The sequence below is a fragment of the Alternaria postmessia genome, assembly GCF_024291825.1.
Source record: "Alternaria postmessia strain BMP 2775 chromosome Unknown scaffold_55, whole genome shotgun sequence".
NCBI lineage: Eukaryota > Fungi > Ascomycota > Dothideomycetes > Pleosporales > Pleosporaceae > Alternaria > Alternaria postmessia.
In genome coordinates, this window is record NW_026260128.1 from 133,623 (window position 1) to 157,322 (window position 23,700).

Consider the following 23,700-nt stretch of genomic DNA (forward strand, 5'->3'; position numbering starts at 1 on the left):
CATTACATATCAAAAGCACCTAATCCATCCATGTCCACCCCACCACTCCATTCTTTCGGTAAACTCCAGTCATTCTCATCGCCCAACGGCATGAAATCGAGATTGACCCCTTCGATCCCCCCACCATTGCCACCACCGCCACCACCACCACCACCACCACCACTTGTACCAAGATCGTCAAACGCGCTCAGCTCGGGGAAATGTGCGTTGGCAAGTTGGTTTATCGGATTCTGCGGATCGTAATCCGCACCCATCCATGCGCCCGAATTGCGATTCGCGGCATGAGACGACAACGTGGTAGAAGGGGTAGATAGGTTGTGAGAAAGCTCAGGAGGCTCGGACAAGCTAGGCCAGCCCGTACTACCGAGTTCACTCCGCGGCGTCACCAAGATATACCCATCGTTGTTCTGGCCGGACGGGTCATCGAAGCGAGGTGGCGGGGGAGCTTTGATACTAAGTCCGCTGTGTCGACCATGATCAGACGACGGCATACTCATGGTAGTGCTCATACTCATCGTCCTCGTTTTCCTGCTGTTTCCGCCAGTACCTGCTCGCGGTCTGCCGCGGCTGGTTTGTCGTTTCTTGGCCCATTGTTGGCTGCTGTCGGCGTCCATGTCTATTGTGCTGCCTCTTCGCGCTGGGACGGTCGAGGATGCGGGCTTGTATAGATTAAAGTGTGTGGAATTAGGGGGTTCGGGGCCGCCGCGTAATTCGACCATCACGGCACGGAGGACGGTCGACATGCGTTCTGCAGGTTGATAGGTGGATGCCATGTCTGATAGGGCGGCGGTGAGGCATTCAAGATATTGCATGTTGTTGGCGCGGGAGGTGGGGTCTTTGATAAATGCTAGGGCTGCTACGAGGGCTGTTGCTGCTGTGCCCTGGATAAGATGCTGTTAGTAAGTAGGGAGAATGGGAAATAGTGGTGACACATACTGCGTGTTGCATACCCGTTACGAATATCTGCTTCGTGTCGAACCGTTGGCGATGTTGCCAGTATATCCTGGCTACGCGAATGGCATGTTTCGTGCATACTGTCCTGCTCAGCGCCGAGAAGTGGTCGTCAGGTCCAGTCTCGTTGCCTGCTTGGTCTTCGTACAACGCGAACGGCCGGTGGAGGAGGATCAAGCTAGCATGGTACTGTTGGTGCAATAAGAAAAATGAGAAGGGAGCCGTCGCAATATTAGCTGGCGTCCAGCGCAACTGCTCCGGCAGCCTAGCGTACCAACTGCTGAACTCGCGATCCAGCGCAGCCATGCGCATATATTGGTTTCGGTCCACCGCGGTGTGCGAGTCAGAAGCAGTGTTCTGCGAGCGATGCGGATCCATATTCTCAGTTATCTTGCCAGCGAGCTCCATGAGGTCGAGAAGCGCTTCGTATATCATAGTCTCCATGCTCTTCCCTAATCCAGCGGGACGGCATGTACCAAGCCGCTCAAACTGCTTCGTCAAATGATATATCTCGAGATCAGAGGGTTTCATTGATGTCGGACGGCCCAGGAAAAGTGCCCAGTACTTGTCGTATATGACGCATGCCCAAAGCGTCATTTGACGGATCTCAACCTCGCGTTCCGGCAGACCGGAGAGTCTTGTATCAAGATGAAGACTAGAAAAACGTCAATACATCACTTCATTTTCCTCTCAAGAAGACTTACCCAATGTCGAAAGCAAGTCGAACGGCCATCCCGCCGTACATCCACCCCAGATTATCTCTACCGACACCACACTCGAGGTCACCCAACAACAACAAGGCAACGACACTGGGTATTCCGCCTGGTCGCTCTAGCTCATGATCAAGCATGTACTTTGCTTCGCGATGCAATGTACTTTCCATACCCGGCAGACCGATTCTTCTTATGTCGAGCCTCTCTTTATTCGCAAAGCGGTAACCCATAGCCAAAACGCAAACATGTAGGAACCCGGAGTAGAACTGTGTTCGGCCATTCTCACGATCTTCATTGAAGGCATCCTGGTGCAAGACATGGATAACAGGATTATAGCATTGCCAAAATAGATCCATGAGGTAATCATACGTTTCAAGTGGAAGGGACCGGATGATCTTGTCTGCGCGTCGAGCTTGCTCGTTCATCTCTTGGGTTGCGCCAAACGGGTTGATAGATTCGGAATGCACGTGGCAGTTTGTTGTTGGGCCAAAATATCGAAGGCGGCCATTGAGTTGATCGAAGCTGAGATGACCGCGCGTGGAGAGCAGACGGTTTACCATGCCATCCTTCTTCGGAGGTGGCAGTATGGACGGCGAGCCAGCGCTCTCTGCGTCGCCGTTTGAGAAACCGGGGCTATTCGTGTTCATCTCGTGCTGTTCGAATACAGGATAGTCGTCTTGAGGACTACATTGGCTACTTGGGCTGGAGTTGTTTTCGTCGTTGGCCACTTGGTTATCACCAGTTTTGCGGCTGGGAGATGCGCCGTCTTCGTCGGGTTGAGGATTATGGCGCGTCTTGGGTGGGTGATTCGCTGGTGGCAACTCCTCACCTCGTTCTTTCAGCATCGTCTCTAATAGTGCTACTCGATCAGTGAGAGAGCACATATACGCCCTCGAGATCGGTCTATCGATTTGTCAGCTCGATACAAGCTCGTGGAATCACACTACGAACCGTCTTCGTTCGTCGTCATTCTTGATGATGCATTCCACACCTGATCTCTTACACTGTGTGCATTCCGTCTCGCCCGGAGGTACCACACACTGCGAAGTCGTCAGAACACATCTTGGAGATAGCTAGGGCAGACATACACGTATCCGGCGGTCGCGGCACGAGGCGCAAGCGACAGACGCCCTGTGTCGAGGTTTCGAAGACTTCCCTTTTGATGATCCTTTCTCCGACGTACCTTGCTCCTGCTTGCTGCCAGCTTTGGGAGCAGGTTCCTGTGGATCTGAATGCTGTTCGTTCATCTTATCTTCAGCTGTCATTCTACTCTCACTGGCCATCGACTTTGTTGCTCAAATGATGAATGAAGGTTACTGTCTCACAGGCTGAGAATGGCTAGGAGAAGATACCGGTGTATCGCGCAGTGTTGTGAACGTTGCGTGAAGGAAAGTCGTAGATCCGCCAGAGAAGACGGCTCTCAAGCCTAAACTCCGACGTCCGCAAACATGAAGCGATCCAGGTCCAGCCTAGTGCTAAACGTCCACCGCCAGCTGTTGGAGAGAGAATCAGGCGTTCGACCCGTGGAGGTGGGGCCCCGCAGTTTCACTGTACTAGGCAGTTTTCATGCTATGCGCCCACGTTTGGCAGCTTGCAAATTTCTTCGCGAAAGCAGGCAACGAAAGGACATGTAGCTAGCAATGGCGCGGGCTCGACGTGCTCGGAACGACCTGAACCCTGATCCGGCGAGTCGTGATCCACGAATAGCGAGAGCCTGCAGAATCGAGAACACCTGCCTGCTGGAGGGCAAATCTACTGCAGGGTTCTTTTTTGCCCTCCCTCCACATCTTCGTTAACCGGCATTGAGCCGATCTTTGCGGAGAAGCCTACAGCTGACGTAGGAGCGTATTGCGGGTCACTTGGTAGGGCACGACAAGTCGCTTCGTCGCCTCGAGCCCATTGTCACATAGACCAGTGGCGTCAGAAGTTCGCATCTGTGCTCAGTCTGGGGCCGCTCTGCATTCATACAAGGCCCAATTGCAAGCCATGGCACACTGTAGCGTCGTACCTATATGGCGGTAGTCGGGAATTGCGATTCGTGTTGATGCGGAGCGAAGCAGAAATCTGGGGAAGCATGAGTCGAAACATGTCGCGATGAGCGGGGTTGAAGCTTGCGATTGGCGAGGCGGAGTCTCGGGGAGCTAGCAACCTAGTTACCATCGTGATGTTTGCCTCTTGGCGCTTTTGCTGGGACTAGGAAGCGAGCATCCGAAATATGCAATCCAGGGTTTTTGTTGGGCTAGCCATAGTGACTATAGCTTGTTATGCACATCGGGCTTCTTAGCGAACTTCGTCGGACGCCGTGCGGAACTGAGGGGTTCTTGATACCACTGGAGCCGCGACGTCACTGATGCTCGCTGATGCCTTGCAAGAAAATGGGCAGCCATAGTGATGCCCGGCAACGGATGTATGAGCAATGCAATAAGAGTTCAAGGGAAGTAGTTCGTCAAATAGCTAAGCTGTGAACGCTGATGGAAAACGCCCAGCACGCTCGGATGCCAATCGAAAAGAAACAGCCCGAAACCAAGGCCCAGAACTAGCTCCAATAACCGACGGGACGCCTGATCCATCGAGACGTGTCTTCTCAGCCCCAGCCACCAGCCCACCACAAAAGAATCAAAGAAACGTGTCGCATGTCTCCTTCCCAGCAGCTCAGTCAACATCCCACTCGTGGTCGTAGTTCCGAATATACGGACTCAAACCGTGCATGTCCCTCATTTTCGTCGCCTTCACGTCGCCATTGCCCAGGAAAGCAAATCGGTTCTTGTACCGGTATACGTAGTCGTAGTCTTCCCAGCGTGGTGTCTTGATAGATTTGAGGAAATGTATAGTCTAAACCATTCTTGTCAGCCATGCGTCGCTCCAATGCGGGGTTGATAGGGGATAAGCGCAAAGACGGGCGGGGATGCGCGACGGAAAACTACTTACAGCGCCAGGCCACAGGTAAATCCTATTCTTGATCTGCCCATTCTTGAACCAACTCCTGCATTCTTCTTGCCACACAGTTGTCTTGTGGAATTCGTCGAAATGCGCATATATCTCATCTAGAGCGTCCTGCTTTACGCTCATAGCTTTAATCCCTTCAGTCTGCATCTTCTTCATGCACTTGATGCTATACTCGACCGTTGTCTCAATACTCGGTATGAGCGTACCGTTACTCCAGGTCGCACCGGGGCCAACAATGGTATAGAAGTTCGGGAAGCGCGGTGCGGATACACCCATGTAGAGGTTAGGACCATTGGTCCAGTCTTTCTTGATGGATACGTTGGAGCCGTTGCGGACGGTAAAGGCAGGTTGAAAGGCGACCTGGAAACCCGTCGCGCAGACGATAGCGTCAAGTTTGTGAATCTTTCCGTCGCGCGTCTTGATACCTTCAGGCACTACGCGTTCGATGTCGTCGAAGACTGGTGTCACATTGTCTTGCACTAGAGCTTCGAGGAAACCGTCGCCAGGCGAGATGCGCCGGCAGCCAACAGACCATTTGGGAATGATGAATTCTTTGAGCTTCTCGTGGCCAGGGCCCATGCGACGATGCATCTCCTTGGTAATGACATCCTTGAACTGATTTTGAAGTTCAGAGTTCTGCTGGTACATTCCGAATAAGCTGTTGATCTCTGCTTCGATCTTCTTTCGGAATTCCAGGTGGTACTCGGGGTCTTCCTTGAACTTTTTGATATCCGCTTCGGTAAAGGTATACTGCCTTTGTCCTGGGTCGACGTCTTGTCCTTTTTGTAGATCATCGTTGAGTGCGCCAGCACCAAAAGGGGGCGATATCCACGTCGGACTCCGCATGTAGACTTCTAGCCCTTTCACAATCTTTTGGAGTGAAGGTACGATCTGCACGCTCGTCGAACCAACACCGATGACGGCCGCGGTTTTGTTTGTGAAGTCGACGCTGTGGTCCCAGCATGCAGAGTGTAGAACGGGACCCTTGAAGTCATGTAGGCCCTCGATATCCGGCCACTTCCAGTTGTTCAGGATACCTACCAATCGTTAGCACTATGGAAAAGGTGAGATATCGAGAGCTTACCTGAGCCGTTCACCAGGACGTGCGCCCAGTCCTTCCTCATCGAACCAGTCTTCGGATTTCTTATGGTGAGGCTATAACAACCATCTTCGTCGTTCCAATTTGCTTGCTCAATGCGGCTATTCAACTGCATATATTTTTTGCTTCCATGTCTCTCCGCAAAGTCTTCAAAGTATCCCTGAATCTCCTTGCCCGATGCAAAGAAAGTCGACCAATCGGGCTTCGGGTCCCAAGTGAAGTTGTAATCATGCGATGGGATATCACACGCAACACCTGGATACGTATTCTCATACCAAGTTCCGCCAAACTGCGCATTCTTCTCGTACAGCGTCAGCTCCCAAGATCCAGGCTCGAGCATCTTCTCCATCTTGTAGGCTAGACAGAGCCCTGATGCACCCGCGCCGACACATGCTACCCGCAACTTGGCCGGCTTGGAATGATATTGATCTAGGATTCTGTAGGGCCCGTCAATGTGCGATGGTGGGTAGTCGTAGTTGTGACCGTAGCCATTGGTGTTGAGGCCGTTTGGCATCTCAGAACCCCCCATTGTCGCGATTGGTGAAACTGGCCGGCAAGCTTCTGGATCTATCGTAGGGGGTACCCGTGGTTGCATGGAGTGATATAATTAGGGAAGAGAACAAAGCGCGAGTGGTCTACGGAGATGGAGCCTCAAATCCAGCAGATGAGGTTTAAAGACGCAGCACCGTCAACATAAACAAAGAGGCTATGCGGTCGCACCACCATGTCGTGGCAATCCAACATCTCTGCAGTGTTTAGCCGCGCCTCGGGTGTCTTCATACACTGTACATCTCCTTGCACGCCGGTTGGTTGCTGTCATGCGGGATACAATAGGCCTGTTCGCAGGTGCCGTGGCCAGTACGAGACAGCCCCTAAGTTCGCGCGCAATGTGGCTGCATCCCAGGGTTAGCCAGGCCGAGATTCATGACTACGGTGACACTTCGATGCGCCATGGTGGGCATCGAGGGTGCGCATCTACTGAGGGGTCGCGGATGATGTTACGCGGGGCCATTCAGGCACGAACCACACCAAGGTGTAGTTGCCAAGACCTCACTTGTCTCTTTTTGGAACGGTGAAGACGGCGGTGTTCGGCAATAACATCGATGTCATGAAAGCAATCTGTAGTCGGCAGCTTGATTCATGCAACATCTGATTCGGACTTGAGACCTGGTGATCAGGCATTGAGAAGGTTTCTGTACCAGGTCCTCATGCTCGAGCCTGATGGATCTTCGCGCGGTTACTGATTGTCTACTTTGATCGAGTTCACATGGTATCTGACAATCGAGCAACCTAACCTAGCACTGCCAATGGATGCATGTGCGGATGCAATTGGCCCCTTAGTTGGGCATTTGAGCGCTGTCTACAACCTAGCTTTACCCATCTTCTCAGCATCTCTTTTCGCCCACTCCTTAACAACCTTCCTCATAATCTTCCCACTCTGCAACTTGGGCACCTCATCCACAAACGTGATTCCGCCAACAAGCTGTTTGTGTTTCGCAACCTTGATCTTCATATGCGCATGGATATCCTCCGCCGTAGTCTTGCCCTTGTACTCGTCCTTGAGCGCCACATAAGCCCTCGGCCATTCTTGGCCATCAAGCGTGATACCAACGGCAGCTGCGTCGGCAACGGGATCGAACTCGAGGAGCACAGCTTCGAGTTCTGCGGGTGCGACTTGGAGGGCGTTCACTTTGATGAGTTCCTGGGAAAGTGTCAGCGGGTTATGCGGTTGAGAGACGTGAGCGGGTGAAAGGCGTTTACCTTCTTCCGATCGACTATCCAAAACCATCCATTCTTTACCACGGCAACATCACCGGACTTGAGCCATCCATCTGGCGATATGGACTCTTTAGTTGCGGTTGGATTGCGCCAGTAGCCGAGACATATGTTGGGACCGCGGACATGAAGCTCGCCTGGTTGTCCTTCGGGGACTTCGTTGCCGTCGTCGTCAAGAAGCATGCATTCGCAATTCGGGTCCAGTTGACCCACACTTCCAGAGCTTCCAGAGTATCAGCAGCGAACGAAAAGAAGAAGACAATCAGCAGAGATCAAACTTACTCGTCTACGGTACCTCCCGGCACATGTATGGCTCCGCAGGTGACTTCCGTCATACCCCAGCCCTGTACGATCTCACACTGCAGCTTCTTGCTGATCTCGTTCTGGAGCTCTTTTGATAACGGTGCAGCACCGCATAAGATATCAGTCACACTACTCAGGTCATACTTGGACGTCTCTGGCCTCTTGCTGAGCATGACCATGATCGGCGGCGCGACTTGCAGGTGTGTGACTTTATGCGTCTGGATCACCCGCAGGAACTCTTCATATTCAAACTTCTTCATGATGAAGCAGGGTATCTGGAGCTTCTGGGCCATGGCGATGGTGTAAAGCTGGCCGTACGCGTGGTACAAAGGTAGAAAGCCAATCCATGTCTCCCGAGGCCGAGTGTCTGCGTTCCATGGCTTGTTAAGATACCGCATGAAGATGGTTTGTTCCAGGTTCGCGATGAGGTTGTAGTGGCTTACTTCGACGCCCTTGGGCAGCCCGGTAGTGCCGGAAGAGTAGTTGACTGTAGCTGTGGTTGTTGCTGCTTCATGCGCAGACAAGGTCGGGAAGCGGTATGTTTTGCTTTCCGCCGGGGACGGCAACATGTCTCTCCAGTCTTTGCAGCCCTCGACCGGTGCGCAGGGCTCGTCTGAGAAGAGGTGGACACGTCCTTCTGGAAGGCCTGCGCCCTTGGCTGCTGCTACGGCTGCTTTGATCAATGTTGGATGCGCGAGGATAAACTTTGCTTCTGTATTTGCAACTTGATGTATCATCTCTGGATGTTATTAGCACAGCGCCTGCTGCACTTTTAAGATCATCTTACCAGAGACGGTGTATGCTGGGTTTGCGCCGCTGAAGATTCGCTTGGATCCCACGATTCCAAGGTAGGCCACGGGAACGAAGATGTGGTTTGGGGTGAAGATCATGACCACCTCGCCCGGCTTGCTCCCAATGCGATCCAAACCCAACGCCAGCCGTTTCGACCATTGTAGCAACGATCGTGGTGTGAGATGCTGGTCGGTATCTTTGGAATCAATCCAAATTGGTGTGTCGGAAGGAACTGCTCCCTGAGGGAATAGATAATCTAGCAGATTGCATTTTGGAATGTCAAGAGTAGGGAAGGGTGAGGGGAAGGGCATTGCTGCGATGCGGTAGAGAGGATGCTGGGGCTCAGTCAGGGTAGAAAGAAGACGCGAGACAACCGTGATAGCCTTGAAGCCAGACAGCAACAGATGCAAGTGTCTTCATCGTGGAAGAGTGGCTTATAGTGAGGGCTCGTCATGGAAGAGGCGTTGATGCTACAGCCGGCCAGACGAGGTATCCGCGGGGGTGCATTGACGCGACGCGCCGCTTCCGAGGATATCGAACTCCACACTCCGAGCTCCCCACGACACCCACCTACCCCAGATAATCCGTCAACATGGCGCATTGCGAGATTGCTTCTCGTTTGCTGTTTCGCCATCTGCTCAGTCGAATTGGAGATTGATTACCATGTCGGAATTAAAAGACTTCAACCGCATGTTCAGCCTCGACGGCAAGGTCGCGCTGGTCACCGGAGGTAAGCAATGCCACGGAAACAACACCAGCGCATTCTAATCCTCCTCACTAGGCTCGAGGGGTCTCGGCCTCCATACTGCGACGGCATTCCTGCTCGCTGGCGCAAAGAAAGTCTTCATCTCTGCGCGCAAGAATGAAGGAGAGCAGGGCATTGACCAGGCCGTCGACAAGCTCAACAAGCTGCCCGTATCCGGCACAGCAGTGGGCATCGCTGCCAACGTCGCCGATACCGAGGACATTGAGAGACTGGTGAAGAAGGTGCAGGAGACGGACAATAAGTTAGACATCCTGGTGTGCAACGCTGGAGCGACGTGGGGAGGCCCTTTCGACCCGACACCAGACTGGTCGAGCAAGAAGGTGCTGGACCTCAACGTCCGCGGTGTCTTCAATCTGGCGCGACTGTAAGCATCTCCACCGAGACGACTACACGAGTGGTCCCTGACACCAACAGCTTCGCGCCCCTTCTCGAACGCGCCGGCACCCGTCAATCGCCCTCTCGCATAATCATCGTCTCCTCCACGGCAGGCACAACCGTGCCCCACGTCGGCGAGCACGGCACAATCATGTACAGCATCTCCAAAGCAGCAGCCCACCATCTCTCCCGCCAACTCGCCGTCGAGCTTGGGCCCAGGAACATCACGACTAATACCGTTGCCCCTGGCTTCTTCCCGTCGAAACTCGCAAACGGCTTGATCGAGATGCTGGGCGGGCAGGAAGAGTTGGAGGAGAATAACCCACGGAAGCGACTAGGAGAACCCGAAGATATTGCTGGCGTCATGGTGTTTCTGTGTAGTCCGGCTGGAGCGTACATCAATGGCGAGGATATAGCTGTGGATGGGGGTATGAGGCTCGCATCAGGACGCCATTCCAAGCTCTAAGAATACATGAATCTCGTTCGACGCGTAATACAAATCTACGTACAACTCAAGCGCCGTTCGCCCCATTCTGCTTGCCTCCTTCAATTCTAGCCAACTGCTTCGCCATGCTGGTATTCTTCATCATCTCCTTCATATTCTCATCGCAAAACTCCGGTCCGTTGCTGAAATACAAGTTGTTGCCGTTTACCTCGACCGTCAAACCCCAGTTGTCCTCCTTGCTCTTCTTCACACCTTTTGCATCTACTATTTCGCCTCCATCTACCAGTCTCACTACGCCATCCACCAAAGTCTCCATAGGCGTAAAGTACTCCACCGGGAAACTCTTCCACTCCTCCTGACTCAACAACCCCGTGTTGATCGTCCCGGGACATGTAGCAAACGTCCGTACCCCCTCGTGATGATATGCAACGGTGATCGCGCGATTGAACTGAACGACGCCGGCTTTACTCGCACTATACATTGGGCAGAACTCCGAGGGGTACAGACCGCCGCACGATGCTGTCATTACCAGCACGGGATCTACATTCTGCCTTCCGTGCTTTGCTATCGTCTTGCGGAAGTAGTGGAGAGCGAGGTACGAAGTGTTTATTACGGCTTTCAAATTGATATCTACACTTAATTGGTTTGGCGGAGGTGGTGGTGGACCATCTAGATTGTGTTGCTGGTAGAAGTTGTCGCGTTCGACGATGCCGGCGTTTGCGTAGACAAAGTCTAGGCGCTGGGATGTGTTGTAGGTTGCTTCGAAGGCAGACACGAGGGACGCGTAGTCTGTTACGTTTGTTTGGTGGAAGTGTGTGTTTTTCAGCGTCGTGGTGGCGGTTTTGCCGGCTGAGGCATTGAGGTCGACGAGATGGATGGACCAGTCTTCGTGAGCGCGCTTTGAGAGGGCGGTTGCGACAGCCAGTCCCATACCTGATGCTCCGCCGGTGATTAGGGCGACTTTTGTGGGCATGTTGAAGAGATGTTTGCTGGTTGAACAATTGCTTGGACGTGGAGAGGGAAAGTTAGGTTGTTAGATTAGAAATCTGTGGGTTCGTAGAGCACAGGTATAGTTTTCGGATCTTGAAGAATCAATTTCATTCTCATCATCATGAAGACTACCAGGAGAAAGCTTCTATCTAGGTAAGTAGTACCATGGCGGCTCGCATCAGGAAAGCGCGAATACATCCCGTGTGCTCTTTCTCCGCATGATCAGAAGGAAAGCATCTTCCGAGCTGGCTGTACCCAGTGACTGAATGATTGTATGCTGTTTGGAGCGTTTCGAGACATATATCGCTTTCTGATGCTAAAGGAGCAGTACGTACCTGAATCTACTTTACTCTTGCTCCATAAACAACCGTGATATGACCCACCCTCGTATTTGTCGTTATGCAATCCTAGATACCCTACTTCTTACATGACTCTCTTTGAACACATAACTGTCGTTGGCATGATTCAGTATAATGGCGGTCATCTTCGCCAGGGTAAAATTGAAGCATGACGCGGGTTGCTGCGGGGAAGGTGGGGAAAATGAATCGACACGCATGAGCGCCAGCGACGCGGAAAACAAACCGCGAGCGTTAGTTGCCGGATCTCATCACTCGACACAACACATTGCCGCCAAGCTGACTTCTCCTCATGCGACGTTACACATGCGATTGTTCTTCCGAGCTTACCTCTGGGGTCGGCTCTTGCCATTTTAGTTAAGATGACTGCTTTAGTGAAGAGGTGAAATTACTCAGCCAACGCCCCATATGCCATCACCATCCTCGATACAAACCAATATACCCCTCCCATTCCTTGTTCTTTCTTGTTCTTCATTCTATTAGCTTCTCCCGCCCATCACGCTCTCTCATAATTCACCCATCATGACCTTGCAATACTCAGCGAAGAACCTGCCCAAGCAGATTTTCATCAACAATGAATATGTCGACTCAAAGTCACCCAAGAAGCTCACACTCCACAACCCTAAGAACGGAGAACTGCTCGCAGACGACTGCCCTCTTGCAGGCGAACAGGACGTAGATGCCGCAATTGACGCCGCGGAAAAGGCGTTCCCAGCATGGAAGAAGATGAGCGCGAACCAGCGCCGGGGCATTCTGAACAAGTTTGCAGATCTCATTGAGAAGAATGCAGATGGTATTGCACAATTATCACGGATCTCACTGGGTGCTCCGGCGGCATTTGGTGCTTTTGAAATTGGACTTTGCGCGGAAGTATGTATGACCCTTTGCCAGGCTTCTGGTTCAACTTCAGACTCTGCAAGTGGTCACTAACCGACCTCAGGTCTTCAGATACAATGCTGGATTCATCGACAAGTTTGGCGGTGAGTCATGGCCACAGGAAGATGGTTTCCTCAAGATCGTTCGCAACGAGCCCCTCGGTGTCACAGCAGGTATTGTCCCCTGGAACGGACCTATCGGCACCATCGGTCTCAAAGCCGCCCCAGCTCTCGCAACAGGAAACTGCTTCGTCCTGAAGCCCTCAGAAAAGACACCCTTCTCATCCCTAGCCCTCGGCACACTCATCAAAGAAGCCGGTTTCCCACCTGGCGTCTTCCAAATCCTCACTGGCGATGGAAGTACCGGCGCCTTAATCGCAAGTCACATGCGCATCCGCAAAGTAAGCTTCACCGGCTCCATTGCAACCGGCAAGAAAATCCAAGAAATGGCTGCAAAGTCCAACCTCAAGCGCGTTACTCTCGAGCTAGGAGGCAAGTCCCCCGCCGTCGTCTTCGACGACTGCAACCTCGATAATGCAGTGACGTGGACTGCCAATGCCATCACCGCAAACACAGGCCAAGTCTGCTTCGCAGCCAGCCGTGTCTACGTCCAAGAAGGCATCTACGACGCCTTTATCGAAAAGTACAAACAAGCCATGAAGGACAAGACAAAGGAGATTGGTGATCCGGATGAGACGTCGACGAATATCGGGCCTTTGGTTGATAAAGCGCAGTTTGAGCGCGTACAGGGCTTCATCGAGCGCGGCCAGAACGGTCAAGGTACGCTCGCTGTAGGCGGCAAACGTATCGGTACATCTGGGTACTACCTCGAGCCTACCGTCTTCACCGACGTGGATCCCACATCGGAAATCCACTGCGAAGAGATTTTCGGTCCTGTATCTGTCGTCAAGTCCTTCAAGACTGAGGAGGAGATTATGGCGCTGGCTAACAACACGAACTTTGGATTGATGGCTGGTGTGTTTACGCAGGATATTAACAAGGCGTTGAGGGTGGCGAGTGACTTTGATAGTGGTATGGTCGGTGTCAACTGCGTGAGTTTGATGTTTACCATGACGCCGTTTGGAGGTAGCAAGGAGAGTGGGCTGGGGAGGGAGTGTGGAGTTCATGCGCTGAGGGCGTTTACGGAACCGAAGACTATTATGATTAATATGAACTATTGAGCGGTGCTTATTTAGGGTAGCAGAGGTAGTAGAGCTTCTGAAGAGATTGGAATCTTTGCACTGTTTCGTCTTCACACGATCCACTACGGTGCATGCATATATAAATACTTATTCCACGCAGTTAGTGACTGAACTTAAGAGACCGTAACACTAAGCGATGTGATTCACAATAGTTAAACCAGGAAAAAACGAGTTGTAATTGCCCCAAATGAGCGATGTGATATCGTGGAAGACATCAGACGTGCGATAGACGTCGCGAAAGCTGGAACTGCCTCATACCTACCGAAAACGCGTGGTAATGCTGCCAAAAGGTGGGAGGGCTATCTCCTAATTGTACTTTCAAGGTCATGTACTTAGAGTGACAGATATAATCGTGGTTCTATTTCATCGCGACTCCAAGCCTAATCTCACAACTTTTTGTGAGGTAGGCCACCTTCAGGCGGGCCAGCGTCTCCATTATTTTGGAACGTCTGGAATGGGTACTGGCCCTACAGGCGGCTTTTTTGTAGGCATGAAGGCCTGGTGTATCGTCCTAACACCCCAGCTAGCAGGATAGTCGATGTTAGAATGAAGCAGACCTTGACTCCCAAAGATAACCAAGTCCTGCTCGTCCTCTGGGCCTACCCAAATATGCTCAGGCCGGATGATTCTGGTGTAGACATTATCCAAAAACTTCCTTACTTCGCCCAGATCATCGATGACCTTCGCAGTCTCATCTGGGCCATTGCGAATGAATAGCCGACGAATCAAGTGCTGTATACACATGAATGACTTCTTGCCTGTAATGGGGTTAACCCAGACCATCGGGTACTACACGTCATTAGTGTTTGATGGATGCAGCTTCGAGTATGAACATACCTTCTTTTGCCATTCTTTCTTTGCCCCTCCCAACTTTAGCAGCTCTTCTTCTGGCTGCTCCCTACCCTCAGTTACCACGCCTAGGCCGTTCGGAGCATAATGGCAGTCCTTGAGATTCTCAAATGGCAAGATGCTGTACTCAGCCCAACTGTGGTCGGCCATTCTCTTTTCCTCGTCACTTAGCATGTCGTACAGTTGTTCAACGTCCAAGAACGCCTGGCGTCCCGGCTTCACTTCCATAGTCATGCCTGAGCCATCTGCCCATTCTACAGTTTGCTTGTCTAGGCCTTCTGTAGGAAACTTGATCGGTCGGAGGATAGTGAACTTGGTAAGGTCGTGTCGCCAATACATTCCGTTCATGTACCACACGTGGAAACGGGTACGTCCAGCTTCAAAGTCCTCGTCTGAAAGCGGTACGCTGTAGTAATGGCTTACACTAGCGTCACCCATGTCTAGGCCTGGTTTGCCGTAGCGCGGGTCGTTTTGGGGGCCTTTTCCAATAAAGTAAAACAAACCCGCATCAGGAACCTTGATAGCCTGGAAGGAGTCCTTGATGGATGTTAGCGCTCTACTACAATCTGTTATGATGTTCATGTTTCAGTCCGCTGTTGACTTACCCTGAACCACTGGTGAGGGTGGAACAAGTCCATCAATTTGTCGTCATCCTCGATGATCATCTCTGGATCGAGCGCTTGGAGCAATTCCCAGGCACGCTTCGGCTTGAGATCATGCTGGCGTTTGATAATTACGAGTTTATGCTCCCAGATCGCTTTCTCCAACTCGGCCACTATCTCTTCAGTGAAGTTGTTCAGATCAAGACCTGTAATAACGGCTCCAAACTAAGCAAAGTATGGTAAGCAGGGATTTTGTAGATCAGTTGTATTATGCAGGTTTATGACTCGTACTTTGCATGTCTTCCCTTCGGGATGGGCCAGAGGCTCGATGGTGAAGCTGCTCGCCATAATGTCCAGAATAAGGGACAGGTGTATAAGTCAAGTCTCGCGCGTATGGAAAGTGGATTGTAGCTCTGGGATTAACAAATGATAGGATAGTTATCGACTTATGTGGAACCATGGCTTCGCGTTGTAGAGCCTTATGCACAGGTTCGGGGAGTTTCGCAGACGAATTTGGTAAGTGGACGTCGGGGTCCGATGGAGATCAAAACATGCCGAAGCCCGCTTACGTGCACACAGCTTGGACATCGCGGCGATTAGGTGCATTTCGAGAAACTATGTCGTTAACCATAATACTAGAGCAGTCGTTTCGATCAGCCGTTACTTCCATCTCGTCGGATCACCCTCATGTACCCATCGGCCCATGTCCGGGGAGAGTATCATGGGACTGCGTTACGTGCCTACAGTTGCTCTGTGTCTCCTCTAGACGGCACAATCTCGGGGGTATTTGTACGCATCTGACCGACGCTACAGTATCCGTGCGCCAGTTGGTCATGGTCACCAGTTGGACACCCCCACCACCACAACAACAAAACTTCAACGCGTCATAACTCAACCACCATGGATCCGATTCAAGAAACAATTAAAGAAATCGAATCGTGTGATCTAGGAGAACAGTTCTCGTACCAACAAATTGCCAAAAAGTATGGCGTACCACGAACGACGCTGATGAGACGACACAAACACCAAAACGACGACTATGGCGTACGCAACCAATCCCTCCACCCAGAACGCGAAGCCGAGCTTGTACGATACATAGAAACGCTTACCGAACGACGTTTGCCACCTAAAAGAACAATAATACAACAGTTTGCCAGTTAGTTAGCTGGCAAGCCGGTCTCCGAAAGCTGGGTTTCCCGGTTCCTCCGCCGGCATCCCAACCATCTCATCTCTCGCTCGGGCAAAGCCATGGCCAAGGAGCGAACCAAAGCTAATTCAGGAGCTAAGTACAGCTTGTATTTCAAGCTTTTACATAAAAAGATAGAGGAGTACAACGTACAACCAACACATATATTTAATATGGACGAAAAGGGGTTTCAACTTGGCCAGGTTGGCAATATAAAACGTATATTTAGCAGAAGACTCTACAAGCAAAAAGGGGCAAGGCAAGCACTTAAAGATGGCTTAAGCGAGTAGATAACAGTAATAGCTTGTATTTGTTCGGATGGCAAAGCTTTGAGTCCAACTCTTATCTTCTAGGGAGCTAACGGAGCTGTTTAATTAAGCTGGGTTGAAGCTGTACAAGCAGGAGAACACTCAGTATTTACTACGTTATCACCCTCTAGCTGGAGCAACAACAATATTGGGTTAGCTTGGCTTAAACAGGTGTTTAAGAGAGAAACCAGACGGCATGCTTTAACCGGGTATTAATTACTACTCCTTGACGGCCACGGATCCTATGTAACTATAGATTTTATTGAGTATTGTAACGACAACAAGATCCTCTTGTTTGTACTGCCTCCTCACGCTACCTATACGCTTTAACCACTTGATGTGGTGATGTTCAAACCTCTTGCAACAGCTTACTTAACTTAGTTGATGGGATACCTCCAGGACAGCCAGGGGTTACTTAATTTGACTAAAGGAGACTTCTTCCCGCTCTTCTGGAGGGCTTGGGGTAGCGTATTTAAACCTCCGCTTATTAAGAGATCGTTTGAAGCCACTGGTATATACCTAGCCAACCCGGACGTTGTACTTAAGAAGTTTGCCAAGGAGGCTTCAGATTCTGAAAGCAGCTAGTTAGTCCTCTCCGGTGAGGATTGGCTCAAGCTTAAGTCAATCGTACGCCGTGAGGTGAAGGATTAGGGCAGTAAGGACGTTAAGAAGCTTTAACGAAGCTTGTGCCACATCGCAGCTTAAAACAGTATACTTTATGAAGAGATTAGGGGCCTCAGGCAGTCCCTAGCCATCAAGGAGAGGCGACCAAAGCAGTTATTCACCCTCTAGCTTGATGAGGACGAGGTTTACTATGGGGGAGCCAAAATATGGTCGCCCAGGAGTGTACAACGAGCTCGCGATCGTCGGGCATCACAACAACAACAACAACAGGAGCTTGAAAAGCTTCAAAAAGCCAAGCAAGCCGAGATTAAGAAGGCAGCTCGCGATTGTGAGGCTTAACTTAAAGCCGCGAAGCGTGTAGAGCGTGAGAGACGGGCGGATGAGAAGAGGAAGGACGACGCTGCAAAACAGGCCCAGAAACAACACCAACAGCTTATTAACAACACCAAAAAGCTTATAAAACTTTCCTAAAATGGTAAGCGCAAGGCTTCACAACCTTATACGCTAGCTGCAAAGCGTTAAAAGCGTGGTGGTGTTACTCCAGCTGTGGTGGGAGCCGCAAGGGTTGCACGAGCTGCTCCACCGCGTAGTCGCCGTGACCGGGTGATAACGCCCTCCAAAAAAATATCTGAATAAGCCAAAACTTCCGCAGGCCTATATATAGTATAATCCTAGCTTTGCGCAATTTTATTACGATTTGTGGTGGCTCTACAACCTCATCTTTTTGAATATATTGTTGTTGTTAGGGTGTCCAACTGGTGACCATGACCAACTGGCGCACGGATACTGTAGTCTAGCCCACAAGGCGCGAACCTTGCGGTCGTTGGCTTCGAGCCAGTCAGGTTTATCAGTTCACGCTTGCTCGCAGTAAGTCGCGTAGTATGGGTGGAGTAGTGTAACGGTGTAGTAGATGGCGGTATCATTGGGCTTGTCGTAGTAGTTGTAAGCCGTTACCCACGCCGCGCCGAGGTCAGTACCGAAGTGATCCTCGGCGCATTCATATACTTTGTCATGACTGCCCAATCGTGGGCGCTGAGGCCGTCGGTTCGCATTTGCGCCTGCTCATCAGGGCTTTTGTTGTTGCGACTCATCACGTATAGGTCCTACTCTCGTACTTACAACGCGCTCAAAGCACAAGGCATGTGGATTCTAGCGTGTTGTAATGGGTTTGACGGATTCGAAGACCTTGCGCGCCTCTGCCGGCGCATTAGCAGGCAGCCCGCTCGGATTCTTGCCGGATGGCAAGCTCTGATGGATAAGTGTGAAGGCCGTAGCGAAGTTCTATAGCGTGACTTTCGTACGGCTGCTGAATACATCAGTCTGAGTGCCTAGTGTCAAATGAAACAAGAGAAGGCGAATGCCTCCTAGGTATCATATGAGATCGTATCACTTGGTAACGGCGGACAATGTCTCCTCCAGCTTTGACTATCATGGCGGGCTGTGCCTGCCTATGATAGCCAGCGTTCCAAGACCCTGGTAATCTACAGGCACGGTTATCTGACGTTCCGCGGCGAGATAGGCCAATGCTAGTCCACCCTACCACCCCTCTCTGTTCTTGTGTACGAGGAAACTCGACGGCATCTTCGCAGCAGCGGTCCCAGGCTTGAATAGCATCTAGATCGGTTGTTCTGATAGGCCCAGTAGCCATGTCGGCCACCCAGTCGCGATCGATGACTTCAATCATGACTTCGATGGGGAGACATGAAAATATGTTCTGGACCGGATCTACAACAGTGCCTATTACGGTTGTATCCCGACCCTGGCAGTTTGTCTCGATGATGAACGTTGGGATTATTGCGTTTGTTGCTTGGTTGGGGTGAGAACGGACGGAGAGGTATCGATCTAAGCTAGAGAATTTGTGTGTGCGAAGTACTTCACCCACTTGCGCCAACGCTTCAGGCGAGACGGCTTGGTGGCCGAATGCAGCGGGGTCATGGTCCTCGATCGGAAATGTTAGAAGTCGTCGTGACTCGGAGCGAATCGGTGCGAGACGTAGATCGAACTGCGCGAGCATCGCGAGCGTCTTGATGTCGTTGTCCGAGGATATTGTAGATGGTAGGAAGTCGTGGCTAGAGTCGTGAGTTTTTATAGAGCTCCAAGAGCTCTGACTCTTGTGCCGCTTTCACTCTAGGGGGTCTACCCTTGGTACCGGTACGGCTTGAATCATAGTTCAAGTGGATCCGAATGATATGTAAACCAATCGGTGGATTCGCAGTATCGACAAATTAAATACCATGTTGGTGATCTTTGCAAGCAAAGCTTAGTTGAACGAGGCCGCGAAGTAAGGCGCACGCTCTGCCGGGGTAAGATCTGTGAACAGACGATCAAGCACAGATTCTTGACCCATAGCAGGGTCTGATCGATAAGTGTGAGGGCTGTGGCGAAGGCGATGGCAGCCTGCGTCGAAGCCCATCTTCCTTATGATCTCCTCTACTACCGTATCGTCATTGTTCGCGTTGTCGAGTACTAAGTAACCTATCCTACGCTCGTCGATGTTGAAATGCTGCAGCTTTTGTCATATCACCTCAGCAATAGCCTTGCCACTGAGAACCTGCAAGCTGTGGCAGTGCAATGAGTAGATCCATCAAGTCGCCATGCTTGTTAGCGTAGTGGGCAACGACACCCAAGAAGTCGCGCTTGCCGCCCTTTGTCGCGCAGCCGTCAAAGCTGATCTGTATCTTACTGAGCGCCTCCAACAAGTCCCTGGCGACCCGCGGCTGTATATAGTCATATAAGCGCATAAGGTATCGCGCAACGGTGACTGACTAGTCGCATTCGTAAACAGCAAGCGCTGCAGTGTGGTGTTAGCGTTTTTAGACGCCTTGCTGGTGGATGTGCGGCTATGGCCGCGTCACCTGCTCTTACAGTGCGGCATGGAGCTCGAGGTTGAGTTTATCATTTCGTATATACCTCCAGGCACGTCGTGTATATGGCAGTACCAGTAGAGAGAGGTGGGACGTGCAGTTCGCGACGCGATACTCCCGGTACAGTAACCGTGCGCGTGACGAGCCACTTCGCGTGACGAGCCACTTCGCGTGACGAGCCACCCAAACATCAAAGCATCAATGCAATCCCAACTTTTAATGCGTCACAATTCAACCAATATACACTGGATTCAGGAGACGAAAAAAGGTATGGAGTCGCGCGAAGTAGGTGCGTGTTTCAGATATCGCGAAGTTGCAGAAAAGCACGGGGTTATTCAGACGACGCTGAGGAACTAAGTCCCTCAAGCAGAAACTAATTTGGATTGAAGAACACTGTTCATTATGTTCCGCTAGGATATTCAGCTAGCATGTTCCAACCTTTTCCGATTGTATATCTCCTGCAATACCCTAGACATCTGAGATGTTACCAGACTTTACCTAATCGTCATCATCAACCGTGATCACAAATCTTTGAATAGGCCTGGCGCAGTCTCCGTTGCCCGAGCACTGCGAACAAAGACTTCGTTCGATGCTTTTCGTACCCCTACAGTAGGTACACCAGTCGTAGAATTGATGGCTTCGATAGTCGCCAGGCTGGCAACCGCATCCCGACGGCTGCCACACCCTGTTGTTGGCGTCGTCAACCAGCCAGAAACCGCCATTGCCACCACATGGGCATGACTGCCACGTTTTACCATTCGAGTCACACCGTTGGCAATAATCGTACGCTTTTCCAGGACAAGACATCGTGGGTCGATATGCGATGATGTGAATCTTACACTGCGATGGTTCAGTTGATGGTTTTGGACTTGCGTACACTCCGTGCTGGTACCTGGAAATGATCGAAGAGCCCTAGGAAGTAGACCGGTCGTTGTTGGAAGGTGCTTTGGGTATGGGGAGAAATCGGAAGTTACTCAGGCTATAAGTCTCATGAGGCGCTTTGTGATCACTTGACACAGAGGAATGTGAGGCTGAAGTTCAGCCTTGGCAATACTGTAAATGCTATGCTGAGAGGTCAAGCATAGTGTCTCTGGAATCTTCAGCTCAGGCTGATGCGAGACCGCCTCACTCAAGTACGTCAAGCCTATCAAGCGAATGCAGTGTATACACATAACAAGGTAAGGACATCTACTCATCCTGCTTGATCCACTCCGTTGGCACTTGATTGGCTTGTTTGCTCGGAATTATGTGTTGTATTGGCTTGGAATCGACTTACTCAGCGCACGTGTTACTCGGTACGAGAAGATGACACGGCGCAGCTGCGAGGTAGAGGAACGGAATAAGTTGTGGGTTATTGTGATAGAAAGGTCGCAACCAGTGTGGCAAGTTGGTCGATCATAGTAATGATGTCTAGTCGTGTCGCACGGCCACTTTGTTACTGGGATTGGAAACGGACACTGGATTCGAGTGCTGTTACGGTCGCTTGGTCTTCGCTGGTGATATAAGTGTACGTGTTGTGACGCGGTTGTCGCAGAGGAGGCTGGGATCGCGACTAGGTGGACGGCGCGGTGATCCCTCGGCCCGACCTTCCGAACTGGAATCTCGGGGCCTTTGAACCTCGCTCACGATCCCACCACACGTCTGGAAGTGTTCCATCAACAATAGATATCTTAGCACGCGCTCACCCACAACACGCATGGTCAACGGCATGTTGTTCTCCCAGCGCCTGACGCAGAGCATAACGTGGCCGCCTTGACATCCCCGGCTTGTTACCTGCGTCATCTGTAAGGCTTCAGGAGCGAAGGACCACAACCATTGAATATTATCGTTTCTGCCTCAGCGCAGCCCCCAATACGCCTCACTCTGTTCTTTGCACGATATCGCGTGTATAATGCTACATCTGCATGCAACAGCGTCCCGTCACGCGCTTTCTCAGTTTAGCGTTCGCCTTTGGGGGCCAATGTATCTTCCCAAGGCTGCATGGAGTACTTGAGGGTGTGTGTACTTTTGCTATGACTGGCCGACGTGCCATTCATCTCGTCGCTTGATAAGGCATGTATCTCCTGGGCGTTGGTCGCCTTACAGCGCCACTCAGCCGTGTCTTGACTGCAACTTGCAAGGCTGCGCTACTTCGATGTGTATAACCCTTTCGATTGTTGCTCGAGCTAGCATGTCCGCGTTCCGACGTGATTCATTATCGAAGCGAATACTATGGCTCCATACCAATATCGGCCACTTGATGAGGCTAAAGGAGAGCTGCGCTTGCTCAGACTGCAGCCTGCATCTTGGGGGGAAGATGTCAAACTCCATATACAGCATGTTCCTCTGTGCGAAAGTCAGAGGATTGGTGTGATGCCAAGTGCTTTGACGCGAGTGCAAGCTACTTTACCTCCCGGTTGGACAGTATACGAAACTCTGGAAGGTCGTTGCCCATTCGAGAATACTGATGGCGACTACTGTTCCTGGATTCATCCAGATGACAGCATCCCAAGATACAATTACACTCGCAAGCAGACCGAAGTCAACAAGCAGTATGCATTCGAGGCACTTTCCTATACTTGGGGAAACGACCTCGAAACCACGTCAATACATATTGTCGATGTTGACCTTGGAACTACCGGGGATCTCCTTGTTCGTCCGAACCTTGCAACGGCGCTGCAGTACCTCCGCTTTGCAGACAGGGAAAGAACACTTTGGATAGACGCAATTTGCATCGATCAAAGTAATCTGGAAGAGCGGGGTAAACAGGTGAAGCGTATGGACCAGATCTATCGATTCGCGAAGCAAGTGAACGTCTGGTTGGGGCCGGAGTCACAAGAGGACAACAGTGCGCGGGCCATGGAGATACTTGACTATATCGGAGCTCAGGTTGAGTATTCCAAAGACCAAAGCTATCTCGAAGCTCCTTCGTGCCAAGAGAAAGGATGGTTCCGTCCTGATGTGGAGATACCGCTTACTGATCGAGAAGCTACCGCTGTTCGGACCCTACTGGAGCGACCATGGTTCTCAAGACTCTGGATTACACAAGAGGTTCAGCTAGCGAATGATTCAGCTCGACTTTATTGTGGTCGTGATTCGATCTCCTGGTACCACTTTCGCCGAGCGGTGCTCGCTCTCGACGTAAAACAGACTCTTAACGCGTTGCTTCCTTTACCCCTACTGGCTAAAGTCAGCAATTTGGTTTTCTATAACAGAAGCACGCCCTCACTAAAGCTGCTTTGGGCAACGCGACGTGCACAGTGCTATGATAGTCGCGACAGGATATATGCTGTCTTGGGGCTCTTGGAGCCGCGCTTTTCCATGCTGGTAAACCCCGATTACAATATCACCCCATCGGCAACGTACCAAAGAGCTTGCCAAACTTGGCTGGATGCATATGATAAGCTAAGCTTCCTGGAATTCTGCGACATGCCAAAGGTTGGCGGTAATGGGCCATCTTGGGTCCCAGATTGGTCAAAGGGATTGCCGCGAGAACCAATGACGTTCGGTCGATTCGCATCAGGTCAAAGCTGTACTGGAGGTGCGCGCATCATCGACGACAGCATTCTTGAGGTCGTCGGGGTGGAGTGCGGAGTTATCTCATGGATAGAGGACTTAACACAACGGGAAGGCCATGGGACGTGGGACTACTGGAGGAGAGTCTCGAAAGAGGTACTGCGGTTTGACGAAAAGTTTGGC

General features: G+C 51.3%; 7 protein-coding genes across 7 annotated transcripts; 2 read left to right on the top strand and 5 right to left on the bottom strand.

Moving 5' to 3' along the window:
* Positions 1–2: 2 nt before the first annotated feature.
* Positions 3–2,947, bottom strand: J4E82_007752 (uncharacterized protein; the record flags this gene model as incomplete). Its single annotated transcript, XM_051733994.1, has 4 exons — positions 3–881; positions 937–1,606; positions 1,656–2,523; positions 2,848–2,947. 4 exons carry the CDS (start codon positions 2,945–2,947, stop codon positions 3–5), a joined length of 2,517 nt encoding a protein of 838 aa, XP_051586283.1.
* Positions 2,948–4,316: 1,369 nt separating this feature from the next.
* Positions 4,317–6,238, bottom strand: J4E82_007753 (uncharacterized protein; the record flags this gene model as incomplete). The annotated part of the gene is made up of 3 exons (XM_051733995.1): positions 4,317–4,496; positions 4,593–5,647; positions 5,695–6,238. 3 exons carry the CDS (start codon positions 6,236–6,238, stop codon positions 4,317–4,319), a joined length of 1,779 nt encoding a protein of 592 aa, XP_051586284.1.
* Positions 6,239–7,069: 831 nt separating this feature from the next.
* On the bottom strand, positions 7,070–8,891 carry J4E82_007754 (uncharacterized protein; the record flags this gene model as incomplete). Its single annotated transcript, XM_051733996.1, has 4 exons — positions 7,070–7,411; positions 7,471–7,708; positions 7,768–8,527; positions 8,576–8,891. 4 exons carry the CDS (start codon positions 8,889–8,891, stop codon positions 7,070–7,072), a joined length of 1,656 nt encoding a protein of 551 aa, XP_051586285.1.
* A 379-nt stretch (positions 8,892–9,270) lies between these two features.
* J4E82_007755 (uncharacterized protein) lies at positions 9,271–10,187 on the top strand (the record flags this gene model as incomplete). Its single annotated transcript, XM_051733997.1, has 3 exons — positions 9,271–9,310; positions 9,362–9,710; positions 9,761–10,187. The coding sequence occupies 3 exons, from the start codon at positions 9,271–9,273 to the stop codon at positions 10,185–10,187; spliced, it is 816 nt and encodes a 271-aa protein (XP_051586286.1).
* Positions 10,188–10,233: 46 nt separating this feature from the next.
* J4E82_007756 (uncharacterized protein) lies at positions 10,234–11,139 on the bottom strand (the record flags this gene model as incomplete). Its single annotated transcript, XM_051733998.1, has 1 exon — positions 10,234–11,139. One exon carries the CDS (start codon positions 11,137–11,139, stop codon positions 10,234–10,236), a length of 906 nt encoding a protein of 301 aa, XP_051586287.1.
* An 895-nt stretch (positions 11,140–12,034) lies between these two features.
* On the top strand, positions 12,035–13,568 carry J4E82_007757 (uncharacterized protein; the record flags this gene model as incomplete). The annotated part of the gene is made up of 2 exons (XM_051733999.1): positions 12,035–12,382; positions 12,453–13,568. 2 exons carry the CDS (start codon positions 12,035–12,037, stop codon positions 13,566–13,568), a joined length of 1,464 nt encoding a protein of 487 aa, XP_051586288.1.
* Positions 13,569–14,024: 456 nt separating this feature from the next.
* Positions 14,025–15,388, bottom strand: J4E82_007758 (uncharacterized protein; the record flags this gene model as incomplete). Its single annotated transcript, XM_051734000.1, has 4 exons — positions 14,025–14,378; positions 14,427–14,975; positions 15,044–15,265; positions 15,332–15,388. The coding sequence occupies 4 exons, from the start codon at positions 15,386–15,388 to the stop codon at positions 14,025–14,027; spliced, it is 1,182 nt and encodes a 393-aa protein (XP_051586289.1).
* Between the last annotated feature and the right edge of the window lie 8,312 nt (positions 15,389–23,700).